At 42.8% G+C, this 27923-nt stretch overlaps 2 protein-coding genes across 5 annotated transcripts in view; one reads left to right on the plus strand and one right to left on the minus strand.

Moving 5' to 3' along the window:
* Nucleotides 1-14186, plus strand: part of dnah7 (dynein, axonemal, heavy chain 7) — a 75365-nt gene extending 61179 nt beyond the window's left edge. For both annotated transcript variants that reach the window (XM_025903745.1, XM_005450456.4), the window contains exons 55-66: nucleotides 345-437; nucleotides 524-700; nucleotides 893-1054; nucleotides 1142-1342; nucleotides 1498-1659; nucleotides 2691-2876; nucleotides 5600-5737; nucleotides 7581-7811; nucleotides 9280-9432; nucleotides 11130-11307; nucleotides 12050-12153; nucleotides 13904-14186. In XM_025903745.1, coding sequence (XP_025759530.1) covers nucleotides 345-437; nucleotides 524-700; nucleotides 893-1054; nucleotides 1142-1342; nucleotides 1498-1659; nucleotides 2691-2876; nucleotides 5600-5737; nucleotides 7581-7811; nucleotides 9280-9432; nucleotides 11130-11307; nucleotides 12050-12153; nucleotides 13904-14110 — 1992 coding nt within the window. In that variant the 3' untranslated portion in view covers nucleotides 14111-14186. The remainder of the gene's footprint in view (nucleotides 1-344; nucleotides 438-523; nucleotides 701-892; nucleotides 1055-1141; nucleotides 1343-1497; nucleotides 1660-2690; nucleotides 2877-5599; nucleotides 5738-7580; nucleotides 7812-9279; nucleotides 9433-11129; nucleotides 11308-12049; nucleotides 12154-13903) is intronic.
* Nucleotides 14187-15530: 1344 nt separating this feature from the next.
* Nucleotides 15531-27923, minus strand: part of slc39a10 (solute carrier family 39 member 10) — a 35922-nt gene continuing 23529 nt past the window's right edge. For 2 of the 3 annotated variants that reach the window (XM_005450457.4, XM_025903747.1), the window contains exons 5-11: nucleotides 24213-24388; nucleotides 22461-22625; nucleotides 22199-22307; nucleotides 21814-22113; nucleotides 20959-21039; nucleotides 18688-18878; nucleotides 18368-18520 (exon numbers count right to left, since the gene is read on the minus strand). In XM_005450457.4, coding sequence (XP_005450514.1) covers nucleotides 18368-18520; nucleotides 18688-18878; nucleotides 20959-21039; nucleotides 21814-22113; nucleotides 22199-22307; nucleotides 22461-22625; nucleotides 24213-24388 — 1175 coding nt within the window. Of the gene's footprint in view, nucleotides 18521-18687; nucleotides 18879-20958; nucleotides 21040-21813; nucleotides 22114-22198; nucleotides 22308-22460; nucleotides 22626-24212; nucleotides 24389-27923 lie in introns of all 3 variants that reach the window. The other variant, XM_025903746.1, reaches the window with a different exon arrangement.

Raw genomic sequence — 27923 nt, forward strand, 5'->3', positions numbered from 1 at the left:
ATTGTTCCCTTTCTTCATGCTTTTCATTTGCATATTTAGTTATATACAATATTTCTCTCCTCAACATTTGGAATTTAGTTTCACCTTTTTTGCACGGTTACACTGATTTAACCTTGCCCGTTACAGAACTCTTGACGTAATTGTCCCTCAGCTGGTATTTGATTAGGATCATTTTGATCAACAGAATTAAAATATCTACTGGTTTTCTACAGCTCTCGCTTGAAATATATATTTATGACACATGACAGGATTAATATTTGGAAAGTTATGCAGTGTGGAACTAAAAGTACTTGCCATACATACTTATCGTGAATCAAAACTGACTGTGTTTTGTCTATTTGTAGGAGCCCCATCAGACTCAGTTTCCTAATGAGTGGCAGGAGAAGCTGAGCCAGTTTCAGAAGATGCTGGTGATTCGCTGTCTCAGGCCAGACAAAGTCAGTCTACATGGGGAATGATCTCTTTTTATAACCTTGTTTTTTTTACATAAAACCTCTAAAACATTCCTTTAACTTGTCCCCAGATTGTTCCCATGGTTCAGGAGTTTGTTTCAGACACGTTGGGCCATCACTTCATTGAAGCACCACCCTTTAACTTAAGTAACGCCTTTGTAGATAGCCACTGTTGTGCCCCCCTTATTTTCATCCTTTCCCCTGGCTCCGACCCCATGGCGGCTTTGCTCAAGTTTGGAGATGAAAAGGTACAGAGACATTACAACTATAGCTGTCATCCTGCTGTGTGCATGAAACTGTAAATGAAAAACAAAATTGCCTCTATAAATGAAAGAAATTCAATCTCAATATTTACCGGGTCTAAAAAAAAAAGAGAGAGAGAGAGACCTCAGTCAAAAAGCAGCTAAAAAATGAAGTGCACCACTCTTCTTATCTCTCAGGGCTTTACTGGTAACAAGCTGACATCCCTCTCTTTGGGCCAAGGCCAAGGTCCTATTGCTATGCGCATGATTCAGACAGGCATTAACGAGGGCACCTGGGTGGTTCTGCAAAACTGCCACTTGGCCACTTCATGGATGTCAGCACTGGAGAGAGTTTGTGAGGTGAGGACATGTGCTTTTTCAGTACACAGCAAGTGAATTTGTTCCAATATATGCATGTATTTACTTGCTTTTTGCCTCTGTGAGCAGGGGCTAAACCCAGATACCACCCACCCAGACTTCAGGCTGTGGCTTACTAGCTACCCATCTCCCACATTCCCTGTGGCGGTGCTCCAGAATGGTGTTAAGATGACCAACGAGGCTCCAAAAGGTCTCCGCTCCAACATTGCACGCTCCTTCTTAATGGATCCCATCTCTGACCCAGAGTTTTTTGGCAGCTGCAGCAAGCCGGTCAGTATGCAAACATGTCTTGGTGGCTTGCTGTGCATGTCTACCATGGCTCCATCAGCGGGTGGATTTCAGGATGTGTATGTTTTAGCAGTGGGATACGAGCACCACTATTTATCTTAGATCACATCTTTCATTTGTTCTTATCCACCTCTCAGGCTGTGTTCAAGAAGCTATTGTATGGCCTGTGTTTCTTCCATGCCCTGACCCAAGAGAGGAGAAAGTTTGGACCTTTAGGCTGGAACATTCCATACGAGTTCAATGAGACTGACCTCCGGATCTCTGTACAGCAACTATACATGTTCCTGGAACAGTACCAGGTAGATGTTCTTGAAATGTTTCCATTCACGGGCAATTTTTTTTGCTTACTGTTTTTTTCTCTGCAAAAAACATTGTATTTCATCAAGTCAGCGCAAGCGTTTAACCAGTTACAAATTTCATGCAGTCTGGGATGTAGTGCTTTCATATAAACTTTACATAGAGCTGTATGAAGTGAGTTTATCTCACATGCAGACCCACATCCACGATGTACTCCTATATAGCTGTCAGCATCTAAGCTCATATTAAAAATTCTGGCTTTTACAACTACCGTCTGCTTTGCTCAAGTATTCCTTTTCATAAGCCATATTCAAAACCCCTCTTGACATTTTTCCACATACAGATAGCACTCCAACCCTCCACCATCCCCTCTTCCTGTGGAAAAAGCAGTAGAAATAAACTACTGAGGATCTTTTTGGAACACAGTGACATTTTCAGCTTGTGGCTGAGTGTTGCTCAGTACATCTTTAAGTGAAGTCCTCCTCAAGAAAATGCCACACTGGCCACAACTTCACCCTTCTGCATCCTCACATGCTTTTTTTGTGTGCAAATGCTGGTTCTAAAGTGACAGGTGTGTCAGGTCACAGCATTATAACCCCCCAACAAATACTGTGTATGTCACCTTGGTGCTTCAAAATACTTCTGACCTGTTGTGGTTTTGAATGGGATAGTTTGGATGTTTTATGGTTTGTGGCAGTGGGCTGTAGTTGTGGATCCTCGGGTTCTGTGGATTGTGGGGTGGGGTCTTTGTTCATCCAGCTTGTTTTGGGCTGTTAAGGAATTTTTGCATTGTGACAGAGCACATTGCTCTGCTGAAGAAGCATCTACCATGAGGAGGGTTTGCAGCAGTATTGGCTGGTACGAGTCAAAGTAATGTCTGCATGAATGCCATGAGTTTCCCAGCAGATCTTTGCAATGAAACAAAATGATCACTTCACCTGTCAGAGCTGGCAGATCTGTGTACACTGAAAATCAACTTGCTCATCCGCTGTTATGTTCTCTTATGAAATGAATGATTTATTGTGTTGTACAGGAAGTGCCGTTTGATGCCCTCTGCTACATGACCGGTGAGTGTAACTATGGGGGGCGAGTGACAGACGACTGGGACAGACGAGCCCTGCGCACGATCCTCTCGATCTTTTACACCCCAAAGATCATCGAGGACCCTGGCTACACATTTGACCCCACTGGGCTGTACTACGCACCAGCTGAGGGAGATGTAAGAAATACAGCGAGTCTCAGATAAGATTTTTTTTTTAATGAATCACCTCTTTGGTTTAGGTCTGGCTGTAGGCAACAAAATAAGCACAGGATTTATGGTAATATGTCAATACCAGGGAAACATTTTTGCAGTATTCATGATGCAAAGTCTCACTGATCTGAGTTGTCACTCTCTCCTTTAGTCACATTTAGCAGGCTGCAGATTCCCTGCACAGGGCAACTGTTAACCTCTCTTTACTTTTATTATCTTCAAAATGTGTGTTTGGTGCCACAACAAAAACTCCATCTGACTCCAGTTTATGGACCAAATATAATGTGCTGTGTTTTTTAATCAGGCACACTCCATTTCCAGGGACAATAATTGACTTCAAACCTCATGATCATATGCTCAGTTCAGACTTATGGTAGATGCACTACCGGTCAAAAGTTTGGACACACCTTCTCATTTTATGTTTTTTCCTTTATTACTTTCTATATTGTAGATTCATACTAAGAATGTCAAATATATGAAGCAAAATTGATAACTCTAAATATGTCTTATATTTTAGATTCCTCAAAGTAGCCACCCTCTGCTTTGTTGACAGCAATGCAAGCCCTTGTCCTGTCAATGAGCTTCATGATGTGGTCTCCTGAAATGGTTTCACTTCACAGATGTGCTTTGTCAGGGTTCATTAGTGGAATTTCTTGCCGCCTTAATGGGGTTGGGACCATCAGTGTTGTGCAGAAGTCAGGTTGGTACACAGCTGCCAGCCCTATTACAAATGTTAGAATTAATAATATAGTCAGCTAAGTAGAGAGAAATGACAGTTCATCATTACTGTAAAAACCAAAGGTCAGTCCGGAATCTTGCTAAAACTTGTTCCCAAAAAACCATCAAGAACTACGACAAAACTGGCTCACACAAGGACTGCCACAGGAAAGGAAGTCCAAGAGTCACCTCTGCTGCTGACAATAAATTCATCCGAGTCTCCAGGATCAGAAATCGCAAGTTAACAGCAACTCAGATTAGAGCCCAGATAGATGCCACACAGAGTTCCAGTAGCAGACACATCTCTACATCTGTTCAGAGGAAACTGCTCGAATCAGGCCTTTATGGTCAAATAGCTGCTAAGAAACTACCACTAAGGAAAAGAAACAAGCGGAAGAGATTTATTTGGGTCAAAAAACACAAGGAATGGACACCAGATCAGTGGAAATCTGTGCCTTGGTCTGACTCCAAATTTGAGATCTTTGGTTCCAGCCACTGTGTCTTTGTATAACACAGAAAAGGTGAAAGGATGGTCTCTACATGCATGGTTCCCAACATGAAGCAGCGAGGGGGAGGTGTGATGGTGTGTGGGTGCTTTGCTGGCGACACTGTAGGGGATTTAGTCAAAATTGAAGGCACACTGAACCAACATGGCTACCACAGCATCCTGCAGCGATGTGCCATCCCATGTGGTTTGTGTTTGGTTGGACCATCATTTATTTTTCAACAGGACATTGACCCCAAACACACCTCCAGGCTGTGTAAGGGCTATGTGACCAAGAAGGACAGTGATGGAGTGCTGTGCCGGATGGCCTGGCCTCCACACTCACCTGACCTATCCCACCTAGGGTGAGATGGATCACAGAGTGAAGGCAAAAATGGCCAACAAGTGCTCAGTATCTGGGAACACCTTCAAGACTGTTGGAAAAGCATTTCAGGTGACTACCTCATAAAGCTCAACAAGAAAATGCCAAGAGTGTGCAAAGCAGTAATCGAAGAAAAAGGCGGCTATTTGGAAAAATCTACAATCTAAAACATGTTTTGACTCATTTCACACTTTTTTGTTTACTACACAATTCCCTATGTGTTCATTCATAGTTTTGTTGCCTTCAGTGAGAATCTACAATGAAAATAGTCATGAAAATAAAGAAAAACCATTAAATGAGAGGGTGTGTCCAAACCTTTGACTGGTAGTGTATGTATGCTGTATGCTGGATGGTTTTATATATTTTCTATTCTTTACCCTGCTAATCAAAATGTTGGCTGTAGACTCTGATGAAAACTACACGCTGAAATGCATCAACGAAATGATACAGTTCTTCTGTGTACTGCAAGTGTTCCTTCAGCTTTAACCTCTTCACATGTTCTACTCCTCAGTATTTGCCTTGATGTCACAATATGTCAACCAGGTTTAAGTGCAGTCTGCTAAACTAGCAAATGCTGAGTTTGTTCATGCTGTTGAATTTTTGATATATAGTACAGCATAGGTATGTTATTCACACATGTTTTCATTCATATTCAAATATCAGTCACACAAAGCTGCTGGCAGTATCATTGCCTTAAAATTCAATAAAAGTAAACTTGGCAGTTTTTCAAGGAAGCGTATTGCAGGACTCCTTTGCGTTGTTGTTGAGCTACCTTTAAAAAGTCATTAACAGATAAAATGTGTGTAACAAGGCACAGCAGGAAGCCACCATCAGTGAGGGCTGATATATTTGTTAACACTAGTACAATCTATGGTGCACACCATTTTATTTGGCATTTTGTTCTCCAGCACTGCACCCCCCTCCAACCACATCTTTTATTCATGAAGCCACATTTACATAGTCATTAAAATAAATGTCAGCAATCTAAGGAGCCGACTTGTTTTTCAGCGAATGTTATTACTCGAGATGTTTCCTGATGTTGCGTTAAAAATCGTCCTCTTACTTCACCCGTCCTCTCTCCCTCTGTTTTCTGCATCTCTGTCGCAGTACGACAGCTACATCGAATATACCAAGTCGCTGCCACTCAACCCGTCACCAGAAATTTTTGGCATGAACGCCAACGCAGATATCACCAAGGACCAGGCTGAGACTCAACTTCTGTTTGACAGCATCTTGCTTACACAGGTAACGCTACCTTGACCCTTGATAAGTCTGTATTGTATTTATCAGCTGTCACAGGAAGTTCAGACACACATGAGTAATCTTTTAGGAAAAATAAACGGGCATATCCAGGAGTAGTTTGTAGAGATCTTTTTTTGCTACCACAGAAATGGAAAAAAAAAAAAAACAGCAATGAGGCCAGACCTCCGCACAAATTAAAAAAGAAAAAGAGCCAGCAGCCTTTGGTTGCTTACCAGGCCAAAGCGCCCCCTCTTGGCCAACATCCCAGATGCTCAGCTGGAATGACCCCACCCACTCTGACCCTGCAAATACATAACACACAAACAAACACAAAATAAACAGACCGGAATACATGCATGGGAACACATTTACCTAGGCACTGAAGTTATTTCTCCCATAAACACACACAGCATCGGTATGCCTCCTGTAGATCTGTTCTAAATATTTTATCGGCCTGCATTAAAATGCACCGTGCAGCATTAATTAAAAACAAAAAAATCTAAATAAATATTGCAGTTGCTTTTAGAGAGACTTCTCAAAGAGCAACATTGTGCTTTGAGGCTGCAGAGACACAGTGTGAGTCACAGTGGCTTTGGTGGAGCTGTGTGATCCAGCATCATTATATCTCAGCTTTCTTAGACGAGGTTAGCTTGTTCAGGATTATATATCTTACCGCTTCCCCGCTCCAGTCGATGTTTGATGGAAATCAAATGTGAGGGATTTTGCATCAAGGCCTACTCGAACATGAAAGAAGTGTGGCTTCTACTGCAAAGTGGAAAGGGGTTTTTATTTATCTGTGTATCCATTTATTTAAAGAACCACCACAGTGTCTTTGACTTCTGAAAAAATATTTCTCTTTGCTAGAAGTTTTAAAGTGGATCGACACACAACAGTAGAGAAGAATGACTCCGCATTCAGCTCAGCATATATAGTGAAAGTGTATTTTTATAGCATCAGACCTGGGTTGCTACAAAGAGAGAATTATCTCCACATGCATCGTGACTTCTAGATCTCAAGTTAAAATTAGAGCTCCATGCAGTCTGGCATTTATTCGTATAAATTCCATTCAACAAGATTAATAATGGCTCCAGTCATGTGTGGACTTCATTAGCATCTAATACGATCTCATCAGTCTCAATGACCGATAAACAGGGAGACACTTCAAATGGAATGAAGCAGCTATTTATCATTCTCCTACTGTAACCCTGGTGCCATTAGCCAATGATTATCCATTACCGCTGGCTAGTGACTAAGCATCATATAGGTAAATGGTGCAAGCTGGACTGAGAGAAAAGCGTAAGAATCACAGATTAGAGTGAATAATTATCACAGTGAATGATCATTATAATTGTTGATAAGAGTGTGTGAAATTACTGCGTGGGAGAAATCGGGGGGGAGATGCAGTGAAGCCTTTCATCTCGCGCTGTATGATGAAATCCTGAGATTATACTTGCAGGGATTCCTCTGTGGACAGTGTTGCAGCTATAACCTGAGAAATGTGTACAAATTAAGAAAGAGAAGGTAAAATAAAATATAAAAACGTTGATATTCTGTGTCATTCCGTGTTCTTTTAGATGCATAAAATGTGAATCACTCAGGCACAAAGATGATGAAATATAAGTCGAGTCAGAAGTCAGGCCCTCTTAGCATCAGGGTCTTTTCAAAATCAGAATAGCACCAGTGCAAATGAGTCTTTAAAAGAGAATACATAATTTGACAAGTCAAAGACAGCAAATGGTAATTTTCCCTAAAAATTATGAACTGTCAATCGAGTGAGAACCCCACATCCTGCCTTCCCTTCTCATCAGCCCTCTGTCGCTCTGTTGTGCTCCATGTCTCTGATCAGTCCCGCTCTTCAGGCGGAGATGCCAAATCCTCAGATGACATGGTCTTTGAAGTGGCAGCTGACATCCTCAGTAAGCTGCCTGAAGACTTTGACTTGGAGGCAGCAATGAGCCGCTTTCCTACCAGCTACAACCAGAGCATGAACACAGTGCTGGTGCAGGAGATGGGTCGCTTCAACAACCTGCTGGGCACGATCCGAGACTCTTGCATCAACATTCAGAAGGCCATAAAGGTACGTGCTTACATGGAGAAAGGGCTGGAATGTATCTGCAGTAAATTTGAAGAGTGTCTTTTTTTTAATCACTTTTCACAAGAGAAATATGAAAATATCAAGAATTAAGTGTCGTCACTCAGCAGCCATCTGAGCAAAAGCCTCTAACTAAATAACTGAAAAGAGAACCATAAGTCTTATTTCAGTGGTCATAGGACATAAAAACACTATTATGAATTACTTATGACTCACTTCAAAAAAGCGACACGATCAAAGTGTGTGGCTCATCCCACAGAGAAAATGTGCTGGTTTACATTAAGGAGACTGTAAGATGGCTCCTGGCTAGATCTTTAGTTTGATAACAGGTAGCTATATCAGCAGCCGCACACTTGAAACTGTCATGAACTTATACTGTGTACTTGCAAATGTACAAGACGACTGGATCATATGTTTCCCAGTTGGGCTCTGTGGTGGCTCTCTGGGAGACAGGTGAGACACTTGGCATTCTGGAGTTTTCCCATCACTTTCTATTGATCGTCCTGAGAGTGCCACGCCTCTCCTTTATACCGCCTCTGGGTAATACCTGACCTACCAGAGAGGGGAGAAAACATTAAGTCTGGTCCAGGTCTCAGGAATCATTGTTGTCTGGATATTGTCCAAATGCCAAATGCTGTGTAATTGCAGTAAATTTGTTTAAGAAAAACAGTTACGCCAAATGATGAATCATCATTGATTTTACATTTCTGTTCAGTGAAAGCAATAATTCATGTGTGGACGCACACCTCTGCTGAATGATTATAGAGGAAACACTGGTAATGCATCCTCAGAAATCAGATACTGTAAACCTTCAGCAGAATACAGCTGAATGCAACAACCTAAAACACATCCTCTCTTTGTTAAACCAGGGAAAGTGTAGACATTACCCTGTATATAATATTTGTCTACGTAAAAGTCTGTGTGTTGCTGTTATTGTCATCTTACAAGCACTGTTGCTAAATTATACACCAGATAAATCCATGAGCGAGGATCCGCAAGTATTACAGGCGTCTGAGCAGTTGCACTCCCAAATAGATTCACTACCTTCATATAATTTTGATTAGTTATTTTATTCTTTTCTTAAATTGCCACAAACACACTTGGAAACTTAGAAACAGCATTCCAGATTGACTGTAATTAGACTAAATGAGATTAATAAAGTTCTCTGCATATAACTGCAGTCCCGTTGTTCAAAGGTTAGAAAAATAAGCCTAGACACTTGCGTGCTTCTCTTTGTAACTTTATTGATCTCTTTCTGAAATGTTCCATCGTCACCAGACTGAAGAGAAAGCCCAAGACTCAGCAAGGGGAACAAAGCACATCATAGTTCATTGTGGTATCAAAGGCCCCCCACAGAACAATAAGAGTTTCCCATTACACACCTGTCTGTCTCCTGCTAGCTTCAAAGAAAGTTAATCACATGTGTGTGATGTGTGGGTGTGTTCATGTGCAGGGTCTCGTGGTGATGTCTGCAGAGCTGGAGGAGGTGGTCAGCAGCATCCTGAAGGGTCGCATCCCAGCCATGTGGATGAAGAAGTCCTACCCCAGCCTCAAACCGTTAGGAAGCTACGTCAACGACTTCCTAGAGCGACTGACGTTCTTGCAGGTGACTAAAACAAGAGAACTGCATCAAATAAGTGGGATTCTGGTCTGTTGACTTGAGTTTAGCTATAAGGATCTGACCATTTTGCTTTTTTGGAGCCAAAAGTGAGCATACTTGGATGAGATGGTGGCTAGTGAGTTTGTTTAGGAAGCTGCATTTGAAAAGTGCACAGGTGTAACAGAGAAAGTAACATTTTACTTACAGCCCATCTAAGTCCTTTACTGTGAATTAAGTTCATGTACTTACCAGATCAATGCGTTAAAATATTCCAATATGCAGCACAAGGCGATAAACATCACCAACAGGTTCAGATCAGCTCTTCAGGACCATGTTGTTCAGCCCTAATACGTGATATCGATAACTCACCAGGTTAAACTGGAAAAAATCTATGCCTACAGTTTTAATGGATGAAGGTATTGTCTAAAACTTTCGGAGAGCAACTTGGGGTTAGTATCTTGCCCAAGGATATTTGGCATGCAGACTGGAGCAGACAGGGATTGAACCACCAGCCTTCCAATTAGTGGAGGACCTGCTCTACCTCCTGAGCTAAAGTCATGCCTTTATATAAGTCAGGTATTATCACAGCACAAAATAAAAATAGTAAAGCTGATTAAAAATTAAATAACAACATAAAAATGTTTTAATAAGGTATTAACCGCATTTTTTATACATGAGTGTTATGGATGAAAAACTTATGTCATTGCATACTTTGGCTGTATAACGATCTGCCTTAAGCTGTGCCACACTTGGCACACTTACACAAGAGTGCTTTATTCCACAGTGGCTTATCAACACGGAGGAGGCAGGGAGATCTGCTGTATTATGCATTTTAATCATGAGCAGAGTTGGCACTGGAAACACTTGCAGCCACATGACCTACCATGTGAGTCTGCAAAGTGAAGCGCTTCATCGAACAGTGCTGTCAGTTCCCACAGCAGAAATGTCCTCCTCCTGTTAGTACCCACTCGAGTGAAAAGAATACTGTGTGTGTGTGCGTCCACTCATGACTCCCTAAAAGTGAGCTGGAGAGTGCCGGGTTTCTTATCTGTGACTGCACGTTTGTTTAGGAGATTTTGGTTAAAATAATAATCCCTGTTAACATTTCTGAATATAGAAATCTGTAAAAAATGAGGAAAAATTGAACTCTTCACCCTACAGTGCGGGATTTGGTGCTTCTGTTGTTCTGTGAGAGGATTTTGGTGGCATTGGTTGGGTCCACCTGCAAACCAGTACAAAGTTGCTCTAAAGATCATATTTATCATCTTTTCCAGGAGGACTGGGGGTCGAAGTGTTTTCCTATTATATGTGATTTCCTGAATTGCCAGGTTACATTTATTGTAATACCACAGCACTAGCATGCACTAGCACTGGCATGCTAGTGTTGTGCCTCAGTGTGTGTCACTTGATCTGTGGTCCAGACTGAAACATCTCAGGGATCAAGTGAAGAATTCAGTTTTCACATTACAATCTGTCATTTAAATAACATATGTGCTGTAATTCCTCTTGTTTGTATAAGTCAGGAATTATCACAGGTTAAATTAGCAGCTCAACATAATATTAAACATATTGTACTTTAGTTACCTGCAGTGTGTGATGTTGATATGGACTTTCTTGTTCTTCTGTGCATTTATCTTTTGACTTGCTTTTCCTCACTGACTGTTTTGCATCTTAATGTCTTCTTTTCCTCCGTGTGTGTTCAGGACTGGTACGACAAGGGCGCGCCTGCTGTATTTTGGATATCAGGATTCTTCTTCACCCAAGCCTTCCTTACAGGCAGCCAGCAGAACTACGCCAGGAAGCACACCATCCCTATCGATTTGCTGGGCTTTGACTTCGAGGTCCTGGATGACAGACAGTACAATCGGCCTCCTGCGGACGGTAGGATGCTGCTAGGAGAAAGAAAACAGCAGATAGGATAAGGGAGCGTGGCCTTGGGTTAATAGTGTAAGCAGGGTATTGGGACAGGTTTTCTAAAGGCCCCTCTCATTAAATGAAGGTAAATAAAAGACACGGGGAAGATGGAGAGCACTTGTAGTAGGAAGGAATCAGAGAGATGAAAGAGGGGAATTCAAAATTAGGTTTCAAAGCAGAGAGCGAAATGAGAGGAACACAAGCAGTGGGTGTAGGAGAAGAAACAAACAGATGAAAAGTGACACAAGGCTGACTGAATACGAGAGAAGCAAAGTATAAAGCGAGAAAGTAAGTTAAAGTAAAGCCTCCCTGCCTCTCTCTTACATGCGGGCCTGCATCAGCCCCTCGCTGTGCCTCCAGCTCCGCTGTGAGATTCTCAGTCAAAGTCTCACATAAAGTCTCACCCTCAATCAGCTCCCTGCTGGGCCCCCACCAAGCTAACACAAGCTATACTGCCAAGCTACAAATCTGACAGTGTGTTTGTGCATTTGGGTGTGTCATACTGTCGGGGTGCCAACATCTAGTTATCTCTAAGTCATGCCCCCTTTTCCAGCCTATTAGAGGAAGAGCCTGCTGCTTTCTGCAAACAAGCAGAGGTCAGTTCAGCTTAATTCATGTAGAAATGTGTTTGTCCAAAGCTGCAGTTTGTAGAAGATAATTTGCGGATTTTAATATCACAGTAAGAATGAATTGTGTGTGTTTGTGTCAGGTGTGTACATCAGAGGTCTGTTCCTTGATGGGGCGCGCTGGGACAGAAAGACCAAACGTCTTGCCGAGTCCTATCCCAAAGTGCTGCACGACTCCATGCCTGTGGTGAGCAGTTGGCATTGCGTTCATGTTGGTCGTCACCTTTTATTTCTAATAATTTCGTGCTTTTTATTGAATTTTTTGCAGCTGTTGTGAGCCCTCACAAGTACAGCGCATCCTTATGGAGTTTTTCAGGGCTGATAAACAGATTGAGCTCTGTTTAAAAACTGTTTCCTGGTGTCACAGCCTAAAGGCATCATTTAGTTTTCACTCAGCAATATTTTTTATTCCAGATTTGAGCACCAGTGTCATGGCAAAAAATCATGATGTGTATGGCAGAATAAGAGGGAAAAAGCATTATTTGTAACCAGCTGATAATTCAGTGGAAAAAACACAAAACTTTGAAATGACTGGATTTGAAAGGCCTCGGTTGGAAGGTAAATGCTGCAGCGCACGTGTGAAACTGGCTTATGAATGCCTTCCTGATGAGGCCCCATGCAGAAACACGTAGAGAGAAGCGTGTGGGTTTACACTTTATATTACAGCTTTTGGATTTGAAAGCTCATTGTGGGCACTGTTAAATGAATTTGTGGAGCTGATAGTAAAACACTGCAGGCACCTGGTCCAAAAAGGCCCCAAAAAGCCGTGTTGCAAACAAATTCTTACATAAAGTTTGCAGGGAGGAGGTTTATTGATTGTGCTTGTGTGAATCCCTCTGGCCATCAGAAAGAAAAAGTTTTTAATTGTTGCGTTGCTCGTAAACCCCAGTGCGATAGCTTTTACTTAAAAAGGGACACATACTGCAAAGGAAGCGAACAGCAGCCGCTGCGGGTGTAGCTGCTGCTTCACCCAGGAGGATGTTCTCTGGACTCGGCTGCAGCCTCAGCACTATTTTACATTCTGCCTGCAGGACACTCGTCTCCTTCCCATCCTTTTATTAATTAGCAGGGCATGCTGTGGCATATGAAAGCAGACTGACAGAGTGATGGAAGTAAGAGCCGGTGGCTCAGAGCAGCCACTGATCAAGTTTTCCTTACGGTTTGAATCTTTTCCATTCTCTCTTCTTCACAATGCATTCAGCGCCTATGAATTATGCACGAGACTGACTTTTTTTTAATATTCAGACAGTTCAGGGCAAGTTATTAACAGAATCAGTTCTTGACAAGAGCGGAACTTAATTAAAAATGTGTTTATTATTTGTGGGGGGAGAAAAAAGCAGCACAACAGAGGCTGCCGCGCCTGCCTTTGAAATGCAAATCTTCACTGAGGCGCCTGTTACGGAACCAGATGAGCGGTTTTTCAGGCTGCAAGTCTACAAACAGTTTTTGTTTTTTTTGCTTTTTATAGATGTTTTTTGGAGTGGCCCAGTTTATCCCTTTTGCATAACCAAGACTTCTTAATAGCCCAAGGGAGCTCTTGCTCGTTAATGCTATTGTTTTATAAGTTTATGTCCCCAAAGTTCCAATTTGTAAGTTAATGTTTGGATAACAAATCAAGAGCCAGGTTAGTTTCCACTGCAGCGAATGCTTATTGCTCCATCCTGACCTCTGGACCCCTTTGAAGACACCCACGCCCATCACAGTGCATTTATCCTGCAATCAGGGCTGTTTCCTTTTGTGTGTCATCAGCGGAGGCGAAGCAAACCCCCAAAGCCAGCTGAATTATTCCACCAGTCAAATCTTTTGAAAGGAAAACAACCTCTACACGACTGCTGCTGCTTTCCAAACTCTAAACAGAGCACACCCCAAAACTTTGAGGTACGACCTTGTCACCCCAGCCCGTCCCCTCTGTAACACACTGTGCTTCTCTCTGTCAGATGTGGTTGAAGCCCATGAAGCGAGGCGACATTCCCGAGAGGATGTGTTATCTGGTGCCCGTCTACAAGACGAGCGAGCGACGCGGCACCCTGTCCACCACCGGACACTCCACCAATTATGTCATCGCCATGACACTCAACTCCAACGTTCCTGCGGAGCACTGGATCAGACGAGGGGTCGCTCTACTCTGCCAGCTCAGCTCATAGTCTCAGCTTTGGCTTACGCCTGGGTTTGTTTCACACTCTGACGTGTAATTAAAAAAAAATCGGGAACAGAAACCTGCGCAGGCTCTCCGGGCTTTTTTTCAGAATGTCACAAATCACCCACAAAATACACGAGAGCACGTCTCGTACACAATGTCAGTGCCACGATGCATCTGCTGGATGACAGCAGTGAAGCTGGTCGAACTCCTGTAAAGGACCTCTGCACGCTGCACTGGATAATAACCCAAACCACAATCTTCTCTTAAACCTAACCGAGCTTATTATAGTTAAATAAAACTAAACGTAAAACTACAACTAGATGTCAAAAATAACAATTTTAGTTAACTGGTTTTGTGAACTTGACATAAAATATGGAGGTAATGTGTTTGGTTTTAGTATCAGTTAAAAACTGATGGACACATTTCTTGAGGCTTTGATTGTCTACAAGATCGAGTCCAAAAAGTTTTTCTTCCTCCAAATGTTGCCTCTGACATATGTCCTCCACACAATTAATCATTACAAAGTCTGAAACTAACAGTGAATCTAATAAAAACTAAACTCAGCCTGAAGAAACTCAGGTTTCTTCCTGTTAAAAGGGAGTTTTTCCTTCCCACTGTCGCCAGTGCTTGCTCATAGGGGTCATATTGTTGAGTTTTCTCTGTAAGTATTATTGTAGCGTCTACCTTACAATATGAAGTACCTTGAGGCGACTGTTGTGAGTTGGCGCTGTATAACTAAAACTGAATTGAAAATTGAAAACTAATAACACTGAACTTCAAAAAGTCGTTTCTTAAATTAAACTTAAACAGTGAATGAAAACCAGCAAATCCACCATAGAGACAAAAGCTGCACTCTCATACTTGTTTAACCTTAATTTACTTCACTGTCACCCCTCAAACCTCCTGATCTCAACTCTTTATAGAAGGATTCTTAGCCCCAACAATCCTGACCCAGATACCTGACACCGTGTGCAATAGCAGCATCGGACAGATACATGCGAACCCTGGAATAAAATCACAGCTTTTCTAAAGAACAAGGCTGCACAGCCTGTTTGGTTTCTTCATAGATCCATCATCCAGGTCACTCATTTACAAACCAGCTTCAGCAGATAAAGCGAGGGGAGGGACAGCAGGAGTGCTGCCAACAGGGTCTCTCAGCTCTTTCACCAATTTGTGCCGGTGTGGAGCAAATGTGAGAGCCAGACCGCAGTTTGACGGGTTTGAGAAGTAATTATTACACATTAGCTCGAGCAGATGTTCAGGTAATACATGTAAGAAGGAAACTGTGGTGGACAGAAGGCCTGTGGACTACATCTGCCAAGCACCGGTGAATTTGTTGTGGTAGAATCCCCCCCACCCATCCTACAAATGTGCGAGACTGGCGTCAAGATTATAGCAGAACCATCAAAGATCAGGAGTCCAAAAAGTTTCCAGAGTTTATTTTCCTTCTGTAGGGGAGAATGTACAGACAGGCAAAAAGCAAGGATATCACATTTTGCATCTTATATCGAGGTCACTAAACAAATATACACAGAGCAAAGCAAATACGATCGTGGTCTTTTTGCCCGAGAAACAGTGAGGAAACTTTGGGCCATGTGTCACAAAGTCTTACTGAGCACTCGACAGGGCGGTAAAGGTTTAAATTATTTTTTTAAAAAGAAAGAAAAAAAACCCAAAACAGAGTCAATATTGGAGGAAAAAGATCAAATAGATGTAAACTTATATTTTAAAAAGGGGGAAATAATAAGCTTCATTTGATACTGAATTAAAATACATTCAGGTCCCATTGCACTAAAATTCCATTTGAACATGAGATGAAATAATAAAACACTTGTACAAAGAATAACCATGCAGATATATCGACTGCGATCACGACATAATCTGCTTCAAAATAATAATAAATTTTTTTTAAAAGGCTTGTAACACCGTCACACTACACCCTGGAGAACCTCCCATGATCTTCACACAGTTCATTTAAAAAGGAACAAAAAGTTTTCACCGTTTTTACTCTTGCAGTACAAAGAATGAAAACACCCAACACAACGTCTGTACCGCTTCACTCATGCTTCATGCATGATTCAGTCAGATCAGTGAGACTCACGACAATTTACAGCCAGTTAAGACACAGACGACGGATGTCACACAGTGACAGGATAACTGAAGTCTGCGTGCTCCAGCAGCTGAAGCTAGGATTGGTAGCTTTAGCACGTGAGCCACACAGCAGCCAATGGAATGTCGGGGTGGGCGGGATGATGGGTGGCGTCAAGCACCAGCCGCTGAAAATCCACGCTGTGGCCAGTCTGGGCACAGCCAGCACAGTGACTACACAGGACAAGCCTGGAAACACTCAGGAATGGTTGGAAATACACTCCCAATAAATAACCTTTGTGCTCTGGATCGATAACCTGGTTAATCGATTACTAGAAGTGCTGGGACGTTTAGAAGGTCACAGCGGAGTGCACTGCTCTTTGCTTCATCTGTCACAGATTGTCAGGAATTCATTCTTCAACAAAAACTTTTAGCAGGAAAAATTTTTAGCTTCAACTTTTAGCTGCACAACTACTGACGCTAGACAGACCTCATGTATTTACAGTACATCCACAGATGTATGTCTCATCAGTGAAGATGAGACAACTGAACCGCCTAACATAACTACAGACCACAGTTGGTCCAATGGGACAAAGCACCTTTCAGGAACTCAAAGAGGCACCCTAAACAAAAGTCGAGTAAACTACAACACGTCTTATGAAGATAAAAATAAGTTTAATTCACATTTTGATGCTGCTGACTCTCAAAGAGGCCTAAATAAGAAACGCTCTCATTTAGCTGAAGATTGTTAAACCCTTACAGAACAAAGTTGGCTGGACGTTTGCAGCATTTGTTTCCCAAAGAAGACAAAACACTGAGTACTGTAAATGCTAGTGTGCAAAGGCTTTGGCAGCTGTGTTAGCAGCAGCTGTCAGTAACCCTTTTCAGACACGCTTTAAAAAAACAAAACAAAACAAAACAACTTTCTTTTACTGGATCTGAATGTTCCCGATTTAGTTTTTAGATGAGCTCCATACAGACATTTTGATGACTTTAGTCACATTGGCTTTGCGTGTAGTTGCATCTACTCCCACTAAGAAATATTTGGGTTGGCGGTCTGATGCTTGCTGGTGGGAAACGGCCACATTGTGACGGTGGTGTCATGTTACATCCCACCAGCAGCAGTAAAAACATTAAAAATCTCTAAAAACAGTTTTTGTCTTAATTATAACATAACTATTCAAAATACTGAAGAAGAAGAAACCTATGTTTGAATTACAGAATACTGTCACTTGTTACCTATCCCATGTCTGAAAAGGGCTACTATAAACTACAAAGGTTTAGTAGTCTTAAAAAAAATTAGGCAGTAAAACATAATTCTAAGGGCACAACTAAAGTTAATGGCAGCAAAAATAAAATAAAAACATTGACTAATTAAGACAATCTCCCACACACAAACAGGTGAATACTTTTCTGTTTTGATACTGCAGCTTAAAACTGTCAGCGTGTTCTGCAGGTGAAGCAACACCAGCTAAAATGGTTTATTCCACATGTAGCAGCCAGGTGGGGCCGGGCTGGTCCGGGCGTTGCTCTAAGGGCACTGTGGCGCTGTGGAGCTGCTCCAGTGGCCGGGGCTTGGCACAACGGCGTTTGATACACGACGTGATCACATCAGACGGCGATGATGGATGGCAGGTGAAACACACACCACAGATGTACGCGGCACAGCTGACAGGACACAGCACAGAGGGGATGAGAGACGAGGACACGGGGAGAGGTACGACGACAACACACTAACAACAGGCGATGATGGATAGGCGGCGAGCTGCTGAGCCGTGACAGCTGCCTCTCTGTATGAACACACACCCTGCACCACCTCACTATCTACATTATTTTATTTTATTTTATTTTATTTTAAACGGAGTTCAGAGCACAGGAGGTGTATCCTGTTTGGGGCATAGCTTTGCTCCTCCGTCACTCGGCCTGCTTCACAGGGAGCAGACAGATTGGAACTGACAGAGGAGAAGTGATGGAGGAGCAGAGTATAAACACCACTAGCACAGTCATGAGATATGCATAAGCTACCGCAGCATGTTTGGAATGGAGGCACAGGCCATGAACGAGACACGTTGCATGCAAGACCGGGCCGTTACATTGCAAACAGAGCAAGTTAAGGCCAAGAACAACACTGATACATCCAGCTCTCCCCTCCTCCTGCTTCCTCTGTCCTCCACTAGAAGCCAAAATCGAAAACAATGCGGTCTTCGAAGATGGCGATGAGCAGCATGATGGCGAACCCGGTCAGCATGCCCAGGTTCTGCAGGATAAAGTGTCCCAGCTGGCACCGCTTGTGGTCCTCACTGTCCCCGTGAAGCATTTCTGGCAGCTATAAAAGAGACAAAGTAACCAGTTGGGATAAGACAGACTTTCTGGGATTAGCATTGCCGATCAGGAGGCAACGAGAATACGAGCGACTGCCCGTGTGTGGGAGAGGAGACAGAGTCGGGGGACAATTATCACTCTGGGGCTGTGGAGCGTGCTCAGCCAACTCACCATATCCACCAGAGCCACATAAAGGAACATGCCAGCTGTGATGGCGAAGATCCAGTTGGTGACATTGTGCGTGTACTGGCCCACCGCGGTGCCAATCAGCATGCCAACGTAGGCCATGAGGGCGGACAGCAGATTGTAGACAATAGCCTGCTTCACCGACATCCCGGCTTTCAGCAGCACCGCAAAGTCACCTGTCGGCCAGAAGACACACTCGTTTAAACAGCATCACTACAACACACACACACACACACACACACACACACACACACACACACACACACACACACACACACACACACACACACACACACACACACACACACACACACACACACACACACACCTGCTCTTTTCATGAGGTAAAAGCAGAATGACAGCTGTATGTCCGAGTAGGAACTCCTCGGTGAGCAGCGAGGCTCGCTTCATGTAGTTTTATTTATTTTTCCGGTTTATTCCATGACTCACATCGCCTTCAGTGATGAGGTGAGCTTGTTCTAAACAAACCTCCCCGCACACATCCACCACCACCACCACCACTTTCTGTCTTCACATAGGTTGGGGAAAAAAAACAAAAAAAACCCAGCCGCACTTCATATACTTATGATTACATATGCATGCAGTAGCCTCTCTACCCTCTTCAATCATCACCGGGGCCAAATGCGAGAAGAGACCCGAGTCTCAGCGGAAACGCCCTGGATTTGGAGAGAGAGATGAATACTGAGAAGGGGGGTGGCCTACATTTCCTGCGCCGTGTAACAAGCGGCCTCTTTTCCTCGCTAATTACCACAATGAATATATTACCACTCTGCTCTCATCCATCAATCAACCCCGGAGAAAAGAGGAGAGAACTTAACAGAGACGGTCCACGCACACCTCGCTTCACTGGCATTTTTTTGTCAGCCCCCCTCTTCAACTTTTCTTGCTTCCCCCCGTTCCAAACCGTCAGACACTCAGACACGCCTGCTGCCGCCTCATCTACCGCAATTAACACACCCATCACTGCCAATTAGTTTCACTCTGGGTGGTTAAAGAACCCTCATAATCATCATCTTTTCCATCCAGCTGCCAGTCGGGGGACAGTCTTTGTGTTGAGGAGGAGCTGAGAGGTGCACTTGTCAAACTGCTGCGTTTGTCTGACAAGCTGCCCGACGGGGGTGAAAGCACGACAGCGAGCGCCGCTGAAGAAACGGGCACCGAATCAACAGGAAATGTGAAATTACGCGGGGACAAAGGGACCGAGCTCGCATATCTTCACATATCGCTTGAGACGAGATTTCGGTGCTGCAGCAGTTAGCCATCTGGAAACTTAAAATAGAGATAAAGGACTTTTAAAAAATGTGTTCTTCAATATACACATATATGAAACGCTGATTTATTTATTTTTTGCAGACACAGTCATTAACTGGTAATATCTGCTAAGCGCTTTAATATTACAGACTCAAAAGCCTGTTTCTTCTCCTTTACTCATTTTCCCTCTAAAAACACCACAATAAGAGCTCAGGGTGCTCTTGATCAACACAAGGGGAGGGGGCAGCCAGACAAACCTAGGTTATTATTCACACACTGCGGTAATTGACACTAGTCTATTCATCAAGCACACAAACGAGGCAATGAAGCTGCAGCACAATGAAACACATCATCAGTACTGATCTGCTGTGGACGGGCCCATTGTCTGTCTTCTTTGCAACATCCTCCTCCTCTCTCTATAAACAAACCGGCAGAGGAGAGCACTGCGGAGTTATTTACAAAAAAACAAGCATGCCTGAACAAAACTGTTCACTGCTGCTGAATCACAGTGAATCAAATGGCTCCTCAGAGGAGGATAGCTGAATGCAAACGAGAGCACCGGCAGCTGTATTGAACAATGTGTGCCAGGCTCAGTATATCATCTGCTCTGACAGATATTGGCAAATCATCTCAGTGCCGTCACGTGAAAGCCATTAATTTACAAAAAAAAAAAGGATTTTTCTGGAGTGAAGAGCACAGTGCTGATTGTTGATGCCGCTGGTTTTTTAACAAGTTTCAAGGGACGGAGGGTCGCGAGACTCGCTCTGATTAAAGTTTCAGTTCAAGTAAGACGAGAGCTTTTCAGCACCAGGCGGTGATTTAGACGCTGATTATCATTACGGGAACCAAAGCCTCCACAAAACAGCTTTGTTCCACTTGTTGAATAAATGAAGTGTGCAGTGTCTTGTGTGTAATGAGTAAATGAGTTGCTTTTGACAGTTTTATTTATTTTATCCCCCCTTCACAGTGTCTTAATGCACGTACCGAGTTCATGAGGTAATTCGTGGCAGAAAACAGCCACTGATGTGCTGATGCCACCTGTCAGGTTTGCACTGAACGCGGCGCCTGTAGAGTTCAAAGTGTCAGAGAAAAGAGAAAGAAACAGACCATTAGAGGAAACTACACACTGCTGTGCATCTACCAGTTAAATATTAATCTTCTGGCAAAAGACTGTTGGTGGTAGCTTCATGCTTGGTATAAAAACAAAAACTGTTTTGCAGGAGACCAACATTTTATAGTAAAGCAGTGTTTACAGACTTCAGACTTAACATAGACCCTTTAGGCCAGGGGTGGGCAATCTCAGTCCACGAGGGTGTCCCTGCAGGTTTTAGATCTCACCTTGGGTCAACACACCTGAATCACATGATTAGTTCGTTACCAGGCCTCTGGAGAACTTCAGGACATGTTGAGGAGCTAATTTAGCCATTTAAATCAGCTGTGTTGGTTCGAGGACACATCTAAAACCTGCAGGGACACCGGCCCTCGTGGACTGAGATTGCCCACCCTGCATTAGGCCTTATTTTCTGTCAGACATATGCTGTTAAATGATTGGATATTAATATTAAATGACTAAAGTGAAGGAGTTCATCTATTTAAAAGTGATCTCTGAGATCTAAAAGCTCAAGCTTTTATAAACTCTAAAACTAAAAGCTCGAGAGTCAGATATGGGAGCAGGGAGTGACGTCATGCCCAACCTGACTGCATTCCAGCATAGTCCTCACTGCTTTCCTCATCTAATAGGCATCATTTGGAAAACTGTTGGCATTTCAGTCTATGCTTTAAGTGCGACTGGATTCACATCCTGTACGCTGGTGCAGATGAGTTACAAAATCGTGGTACCTATGGCGAGGCCATCGCTGAAATTGTGCATGCCGTCTCCCATGATGACCATCCAGGCAATGCTGGCTATCCCAGCGTCCTTCATCTCCTGATCAGAGTGGCAGTTTCCTCCATGAGAGTGACCGTGTCCGTGCGAGTGCCCGTGCTTCTTGGTTTTACGGCCATTTTCCTTGGTCGGGGACTGACGGAGGTTTGAGGGTGCCAGCGGCGTCTTGTTGGTGGGAGAGTCGGGTGTCTGGAGCTCGGTGAGCTGCGTGTCGTTGTGGCTGTTGTCGCAGGAGACGGCCGTGCTCTCAGGGTCTGGCAGAGGGAGGAAATGTTAACGGGAGGACCAAAGGAGCTAAAGTTCGTGACCTGCTGTAAAGATTCACGAACAAACACTAACCTTCATTGAGCGGCTTAAGGTGGAGCCACTCTGCATCCGAGCGCCGATTTAACTTATGATCTGACAACTTCCTGCCGATCTTGCCCTCCTCATTCACCTTCTTTATGCCCTGAGAGCAACAATGCTCATTATATATATATATTTATACACATTTCTTACACTGTGTTGCTTCAAAAGAATTTGAACAAAAAACAGAGTTTTGGAGATTTAGCGTGTGATAACGGCCCACTCCATCACCTGCAGCTGGATCAAGGTAACTCACCCTCTGGTCTTTGTAGTGCTTAAACATGCCAATACAGTGTTCGATGATGAAGAGGAGGTATATGCCGGCCAAGGCTGTAAGCCCCTTCCACACTCCATCAAAAGCTGTTGCCATATCTTCGTCCTGGTCCGCCCCATGTTTGCTGTGGTCGTGCTGCCCTTGAGACTGAAGACAGGAAGAGGAGCAGCAGATGACTAAGGACACATGACATTCACACATTCATTAGGGCAGTTTAACCTCGACTCACTAAGGAAACAGCCCGACTAAAACTGACTCGATGAGTTACAAAACTCTTCGGGGGAAAAGGGATCTGAGGTTTTCATGTCATCAACATAAAATAAATAAATAAACACAAATGTGACACAGTTGTACAAAAATAGATGCTATAAGTATCCACAGTATACAAGTTACATATTTAACACAGAGTGAACAGTTGCTGATTTCCTTTTCTACATAGATGTTAAGGCTGTTAAGTCTCACGTCAGGTCAGAGGTGGCATGACATTTGCAATAAATTCACAAGATCATTTTTATTTTACTCCAAGCGTTTTTAATTCTATTCTAATAAATATAAGTATATTTAAATATAAAGCATTTCTCTTTTCTTTGACTTCATGAAATGTCTGTTACCATTTCACAGCAACAACATCAACATGTGTTAAAATTAACCCAATGAAGCCTGAACCATGAACAAACTGTCAGAAAATTATTTTTTTGAAAATTGACTGTTTATTGAACCTTCTGACAATTAAAAAAAAACATTAAATATCATTTTTGCATATATAAGTATTCATTTATATCATGTTGTTTGATCTGGCTTTTTTATATGGAGCAAGCAGTTTAGTTTTTTGGGGGACCAAAAAAAAAACAAAAACAAAAAAAAAAAAAACCACACACTGATGATCTAGAGGTGTCACAACTCACAAAAACTCAAATATCACACACTTGCTGTCACAGGGTTAATAGAGGACCTGTGAATAGCAGGTGTGATCCTGCAGTACCTTAAGTACCTTTCAGTCCTCAGACTTTCTACAGTGAAATCTTCAGAAGCAAAGCAGCCATGTCATCAAAACTTGTGTCCAAATTATATTTCATGTGGAGAATTACTTTTTTTCCTTGTAATTTCACAGATTTTTTTTAGTTAAATACACTGATTTTTGCACCAGTAGCATCACCTGGTTAACAAACAAAAGCAAATTATCAGCCAGGCAGTAAAATTTCTATTTACTGTGCTCAGCCTAATACAGCATTAATAGCAATGTAATTTATCAAGATATGTGTATTTTTTTTTACAAATGGTCTTGAGCCTTAAAGAGAAACTCATATGTACACATACATTTTTTGGTGTTAGTGCGCTGCTGTGTTGTATTAGATCCCAAATATTACATGAATAAAATGAACTTTTTTGTATCCATTTAGCTGCATCTGACTGTTTTAATTGCCTCACTTGTTTCTGAATTTCTATCAGAGTGGTGGATGTGAATGGAAGTTTGTTCAGTATTTAAAAATGAAACATGAAGCTACCGTTCTTCTGATTAACCCACAGAATCCACACGTTCTGGTTCAATTCATTTCCACTGACGGAGCAAGTGGTGCTTGTAGTTTTAGGCTCTTTGTCACAAAAAGGTCATTTCTGTTACCACTTTAACCCACTTCCATGGATTGCACAGGGGACTTAATGAAGTTGCCGTTAAGGCACCACAAAGATTATTATTCCTGTGTTTAGAAGCTGCCGTCTGTCTTTTGTACTTACGTGAGGCAGCAGGTGAAGGAGAGCGTCACCACTGAGCGTGCCCACTGCCAACGCTACCAGAAAGGTGAGCAGGAACTTGAAGCACGATTGCTTGAGGATGGGCACAAGTACGACCCCCAGCAGAGACAGCAGGCTGATGATGGTGATGGACACAAATCCCCAAATCCAGACCCACACTGGAGGAGGAAAAATAAACACTGAGTAAGTTAAATGATAAAATATGAGTATTATTTATCGGAAAGCAACTGATAAGAACTTGTTTTTTTCCCGTTTGTTTGGTGAGGACTTTTTATTGTAGAAAAAGTACAAAATAAAGGCTTTTTCCATTTCCAGTCAAACAACGAGACTTTTAGGAAGAGAGACGACACCATCAGCTGCAGCTTTATCATCACGTGGCTCATGGCTGCAGGTGTTTTCCCTCACATTGTTCACACGTGAAGGAAAGCATCCTCCAGAGGTTTTAAATCCATGTGTCCTTGTGATGACACATGATGCCTAAAGCAAAAACCATGAGGTGACATTTCAGCAGAATTCTTCTCGCCTCATTTTTCATTCAAGGCCAGAGTCAAGAGACGTGAAGCGCCAGAGAAAAAGTGAGAAAGGTACACTATCATTTAAACTGTCAGTCGAGCTGTCAGCCCAGGACGGTCTCAGAAGCGAGAAAAAGTTTTGTCGTCAAACACGACAAAGTGTTTAATGTGGTATGAAATTCCATGTCGCACAAAAGCTGGTCTGTGTTCTCTAAAGCGGTGCTGGTCCTTCACTGCTGACATTCACCTAAAGGACATCTATTGACTGAAACACTTAGTGCATGTAATGCACATATTACAGACAACTGACTCCAGGAAGGCTATTTGAGAACCATGACACGAAACACAAACAACGCTCACCAACACATTTCAAAGATTTACCACTTTTTTGTTAACAATAGTTCAATGTAGCAGCTCTTTGTGACGCCAAACAAGTTTTCTCCAAACTGTTTTCCATATGACAAACTCTTAGGGTTTTGGTGGAGCTTCATTCACGCATACAACCATACCACAGGTGACACAGAGCCAGCAGGAAAAAACGACAGGCAGACCTTCTCTCCTCTTCTATTCGGCCCCAGGTGGCGGAGCTTTTGAAGACATGATCTGAAACGTGTCTTACACCTGACAGAGTGGTCTTTAAAGAGGCTGAATCAAGCTGTTACTGTACCGTTACACAGCTGTGGGATTAAAAAAAAACACTACCAAAGACATCTCTCCCCAGGCGCCAGGCTCACCACTCAGAAACAGGAGGCTGGAGATCCTCCTGGGGAAAGTATTTTAGCTCAAGTGGTGTGTCCTGATGCTCGTAATTAGCTTTTGGGAAGCTACTCTTTTCCTCTGAAGCCATGAAGAAAGTCAGTATTTGACTTTAACAATTGTTAAATTGTCTTAAATTGCCTAACATCTGGATTAGATGCACGCAACTAATTCAGATTCTCCTTTAATTTGCCGTCAGGATCTGCGTGCGATGGATTTACTTGCTGACGCCCCTTTGATAGTGGAGTGAATTCAGAGCACAGGCCGAAGCTGAACACTGAGACTCTTTGAGCCATTTGGATTCAGGCTATAATGTGCACGACATTATGCTGATGTTTTTTTATTCCCTCATTAATTAGACTGACTTGGGCTAAAATCCTCATAAACCTCCCAACATTACTCTCTGCAGTTTATACCCCGTAATGACGGGCAAGTTGGATACAGTTCACCAACATCAATTAAAAGGTTCTCCTCTCGCTGGCTCCTTCCCTCGGCTCTCCCTGTTCACTGTGTTCCCGTACAGCGCTTTGTGTAACATCACGCAGCATCGTCTTTTACTTTATTCAATTAATTCGTGCCCGCAGGACTTCAGACTACTGGAGAATGCTTCGTTTTGACATTTTATTAAAGTCTTCACAGATATATTCATCTTGGCCACAAGGCTCTGGGTGTGAACCGAAAGCCCGCCCACCTTCCATTTAAATCTTCTGTTTGTACAAGGCAGCCAATCGGATGAAAGCTGGCTTAAAAAAAAAAAAAAGAGAGAAAGAAAAAAGCCTTGTTTGAGATACAGATTAAACTAAAGAGCTGAACAAAGACCCAGTTTACGATAAATAAAGATGATTTTGTTTGTGGATGGTGATCATGTAAAGCTACCCAAGCACAGTTAAAGAACAGGTCCCCTTTAAAAACTTTAACTCCAACGTGTTCGGAAAAGTGAACAGAAATAACTAAATCTTGCCTTTCATTCTAAATAATCCTGCCCTGCCATCAAAATGTTTCCTCTGAGGAAAATGTTCCTCTCAAACTGGCAAAAGGGCGTGAATGATGAAGGCTTCTAACACGCCCGCTTATAACATATGATTGCTCCTGGGCTCGCCATGTTTCCTCACACTGCAGGCCGTGAGTCAGCACACAAAAATACCACAAAATGCATCTGGCACACCCAAAGGATACCAGCCAGGGAGCATCTGACTGATCTGCACTGCTGGGATTCACAAAAGCCTCAGCGGTTTATTCATGAATCATAACATAAATATAATATATAAAGAAATGTATGTTTTCTACATTTCTTTTCTACTTTGTTGTTCGAGAATATTTTCTTTTGGGGAGGAAGCAAAGTCAAAAATGTTTAATTCTTAGCTTTGAACGTTCTCTTGGACCAAAGCAAAGTGTTTGCATCCAAGTATGAGTCACTCCATATATATTTTTAATCCTATTTCATGGTAAAAATGATGGGAAAACCTGTTTTTATGCGACTATCACTGATTAGAGTACAACAAAGAAGTTCTTTCTCCTTCGTATGTTAAACTTCAGCCTCAGTCCTGTGCAGATCGCTGCTGCAAAGAAGCAGAGAAGCATCAAGCCAGCCGCTGGCTCAGTAAAACAGGAAGGAAAACGCTAATTTCAGGTAATCATACAAACACAAGTTTTAAGAGTCACGTGACTTGTTGTAGGTCGATGTTGTGTAAGCACAGCTCATATTTGTTGTGTGTCCCTTCCAGCGTCTTCATGGATCTATTAGAGCTTCTTTGTTCAGTTAAAGAGGAAAAGAAGCGCTGCGTTTCTGCAGAACATTTTACGCACTCTACTCCCACGAGAACCTTTGAAAAGTCAGCACTCTTTGCTCTGTCCTCTGCAGCTCACTCAAACAGTATGCTGAACCCGGCAGCGAGCGCAGCACAAACCACGTCCTGCGTGAAAGCCCCTTGAGGCAGGAGCTGCTCAGCGATTCGACAGAAAACCCGAGAGCAACTCTGAATATCAAGACACCTCCGACCCCTCTGGAGTTTTCCGAAGGTGGAGGACTTTTCCCTGCAGAATGTGCTGAAGTGGACTTTAGTTTGATGAAGGCAGTCACAAACAGGATCGAGTTGAGCTCGTCGTCTCCCTCCTTCCTTCTCTCTTAATATCGACGGACAATCCTGCCATCTGCACCTGTGCCAAGCCATACGTGGGAGTGAAAAAAAAGAATGCGATCCGATGGTGCTTCTATTTAAAAATGAGCACGGCTTTGCAGAATCCCACTCCAAGCTCAAGACTGGACTTGATTACAGAGAAATAATAAAATCATTATATAAATCCATCTCATTCCTGCCCTTTTTTTATGTATCTGCAGAAATGTCACTGTTACCACTAGCCTCACTATGCTAGCATCCCCCCCGCCCCAGCCAAAAGTGGACCTTTGGGAGTTAAGAATCAGTCT

The sequence above is a fragment of the Oreochromis niloticus genome, linkage group LG16 (assembly GCF_001858045.2).
Source record: "Oreochromis niloticus isolate F11D_XX linkage group LG16, O_niloticus_UMD_NMBU, whole genome shotgun sequence".
Taxonomy (NCBI): domain Eukaryota; kingdom Metazoa; phylum Chordata; class Actinopteri; order Cichliformes; family Cichlidae; genus Oreochromis; species Oreochromis niloticus.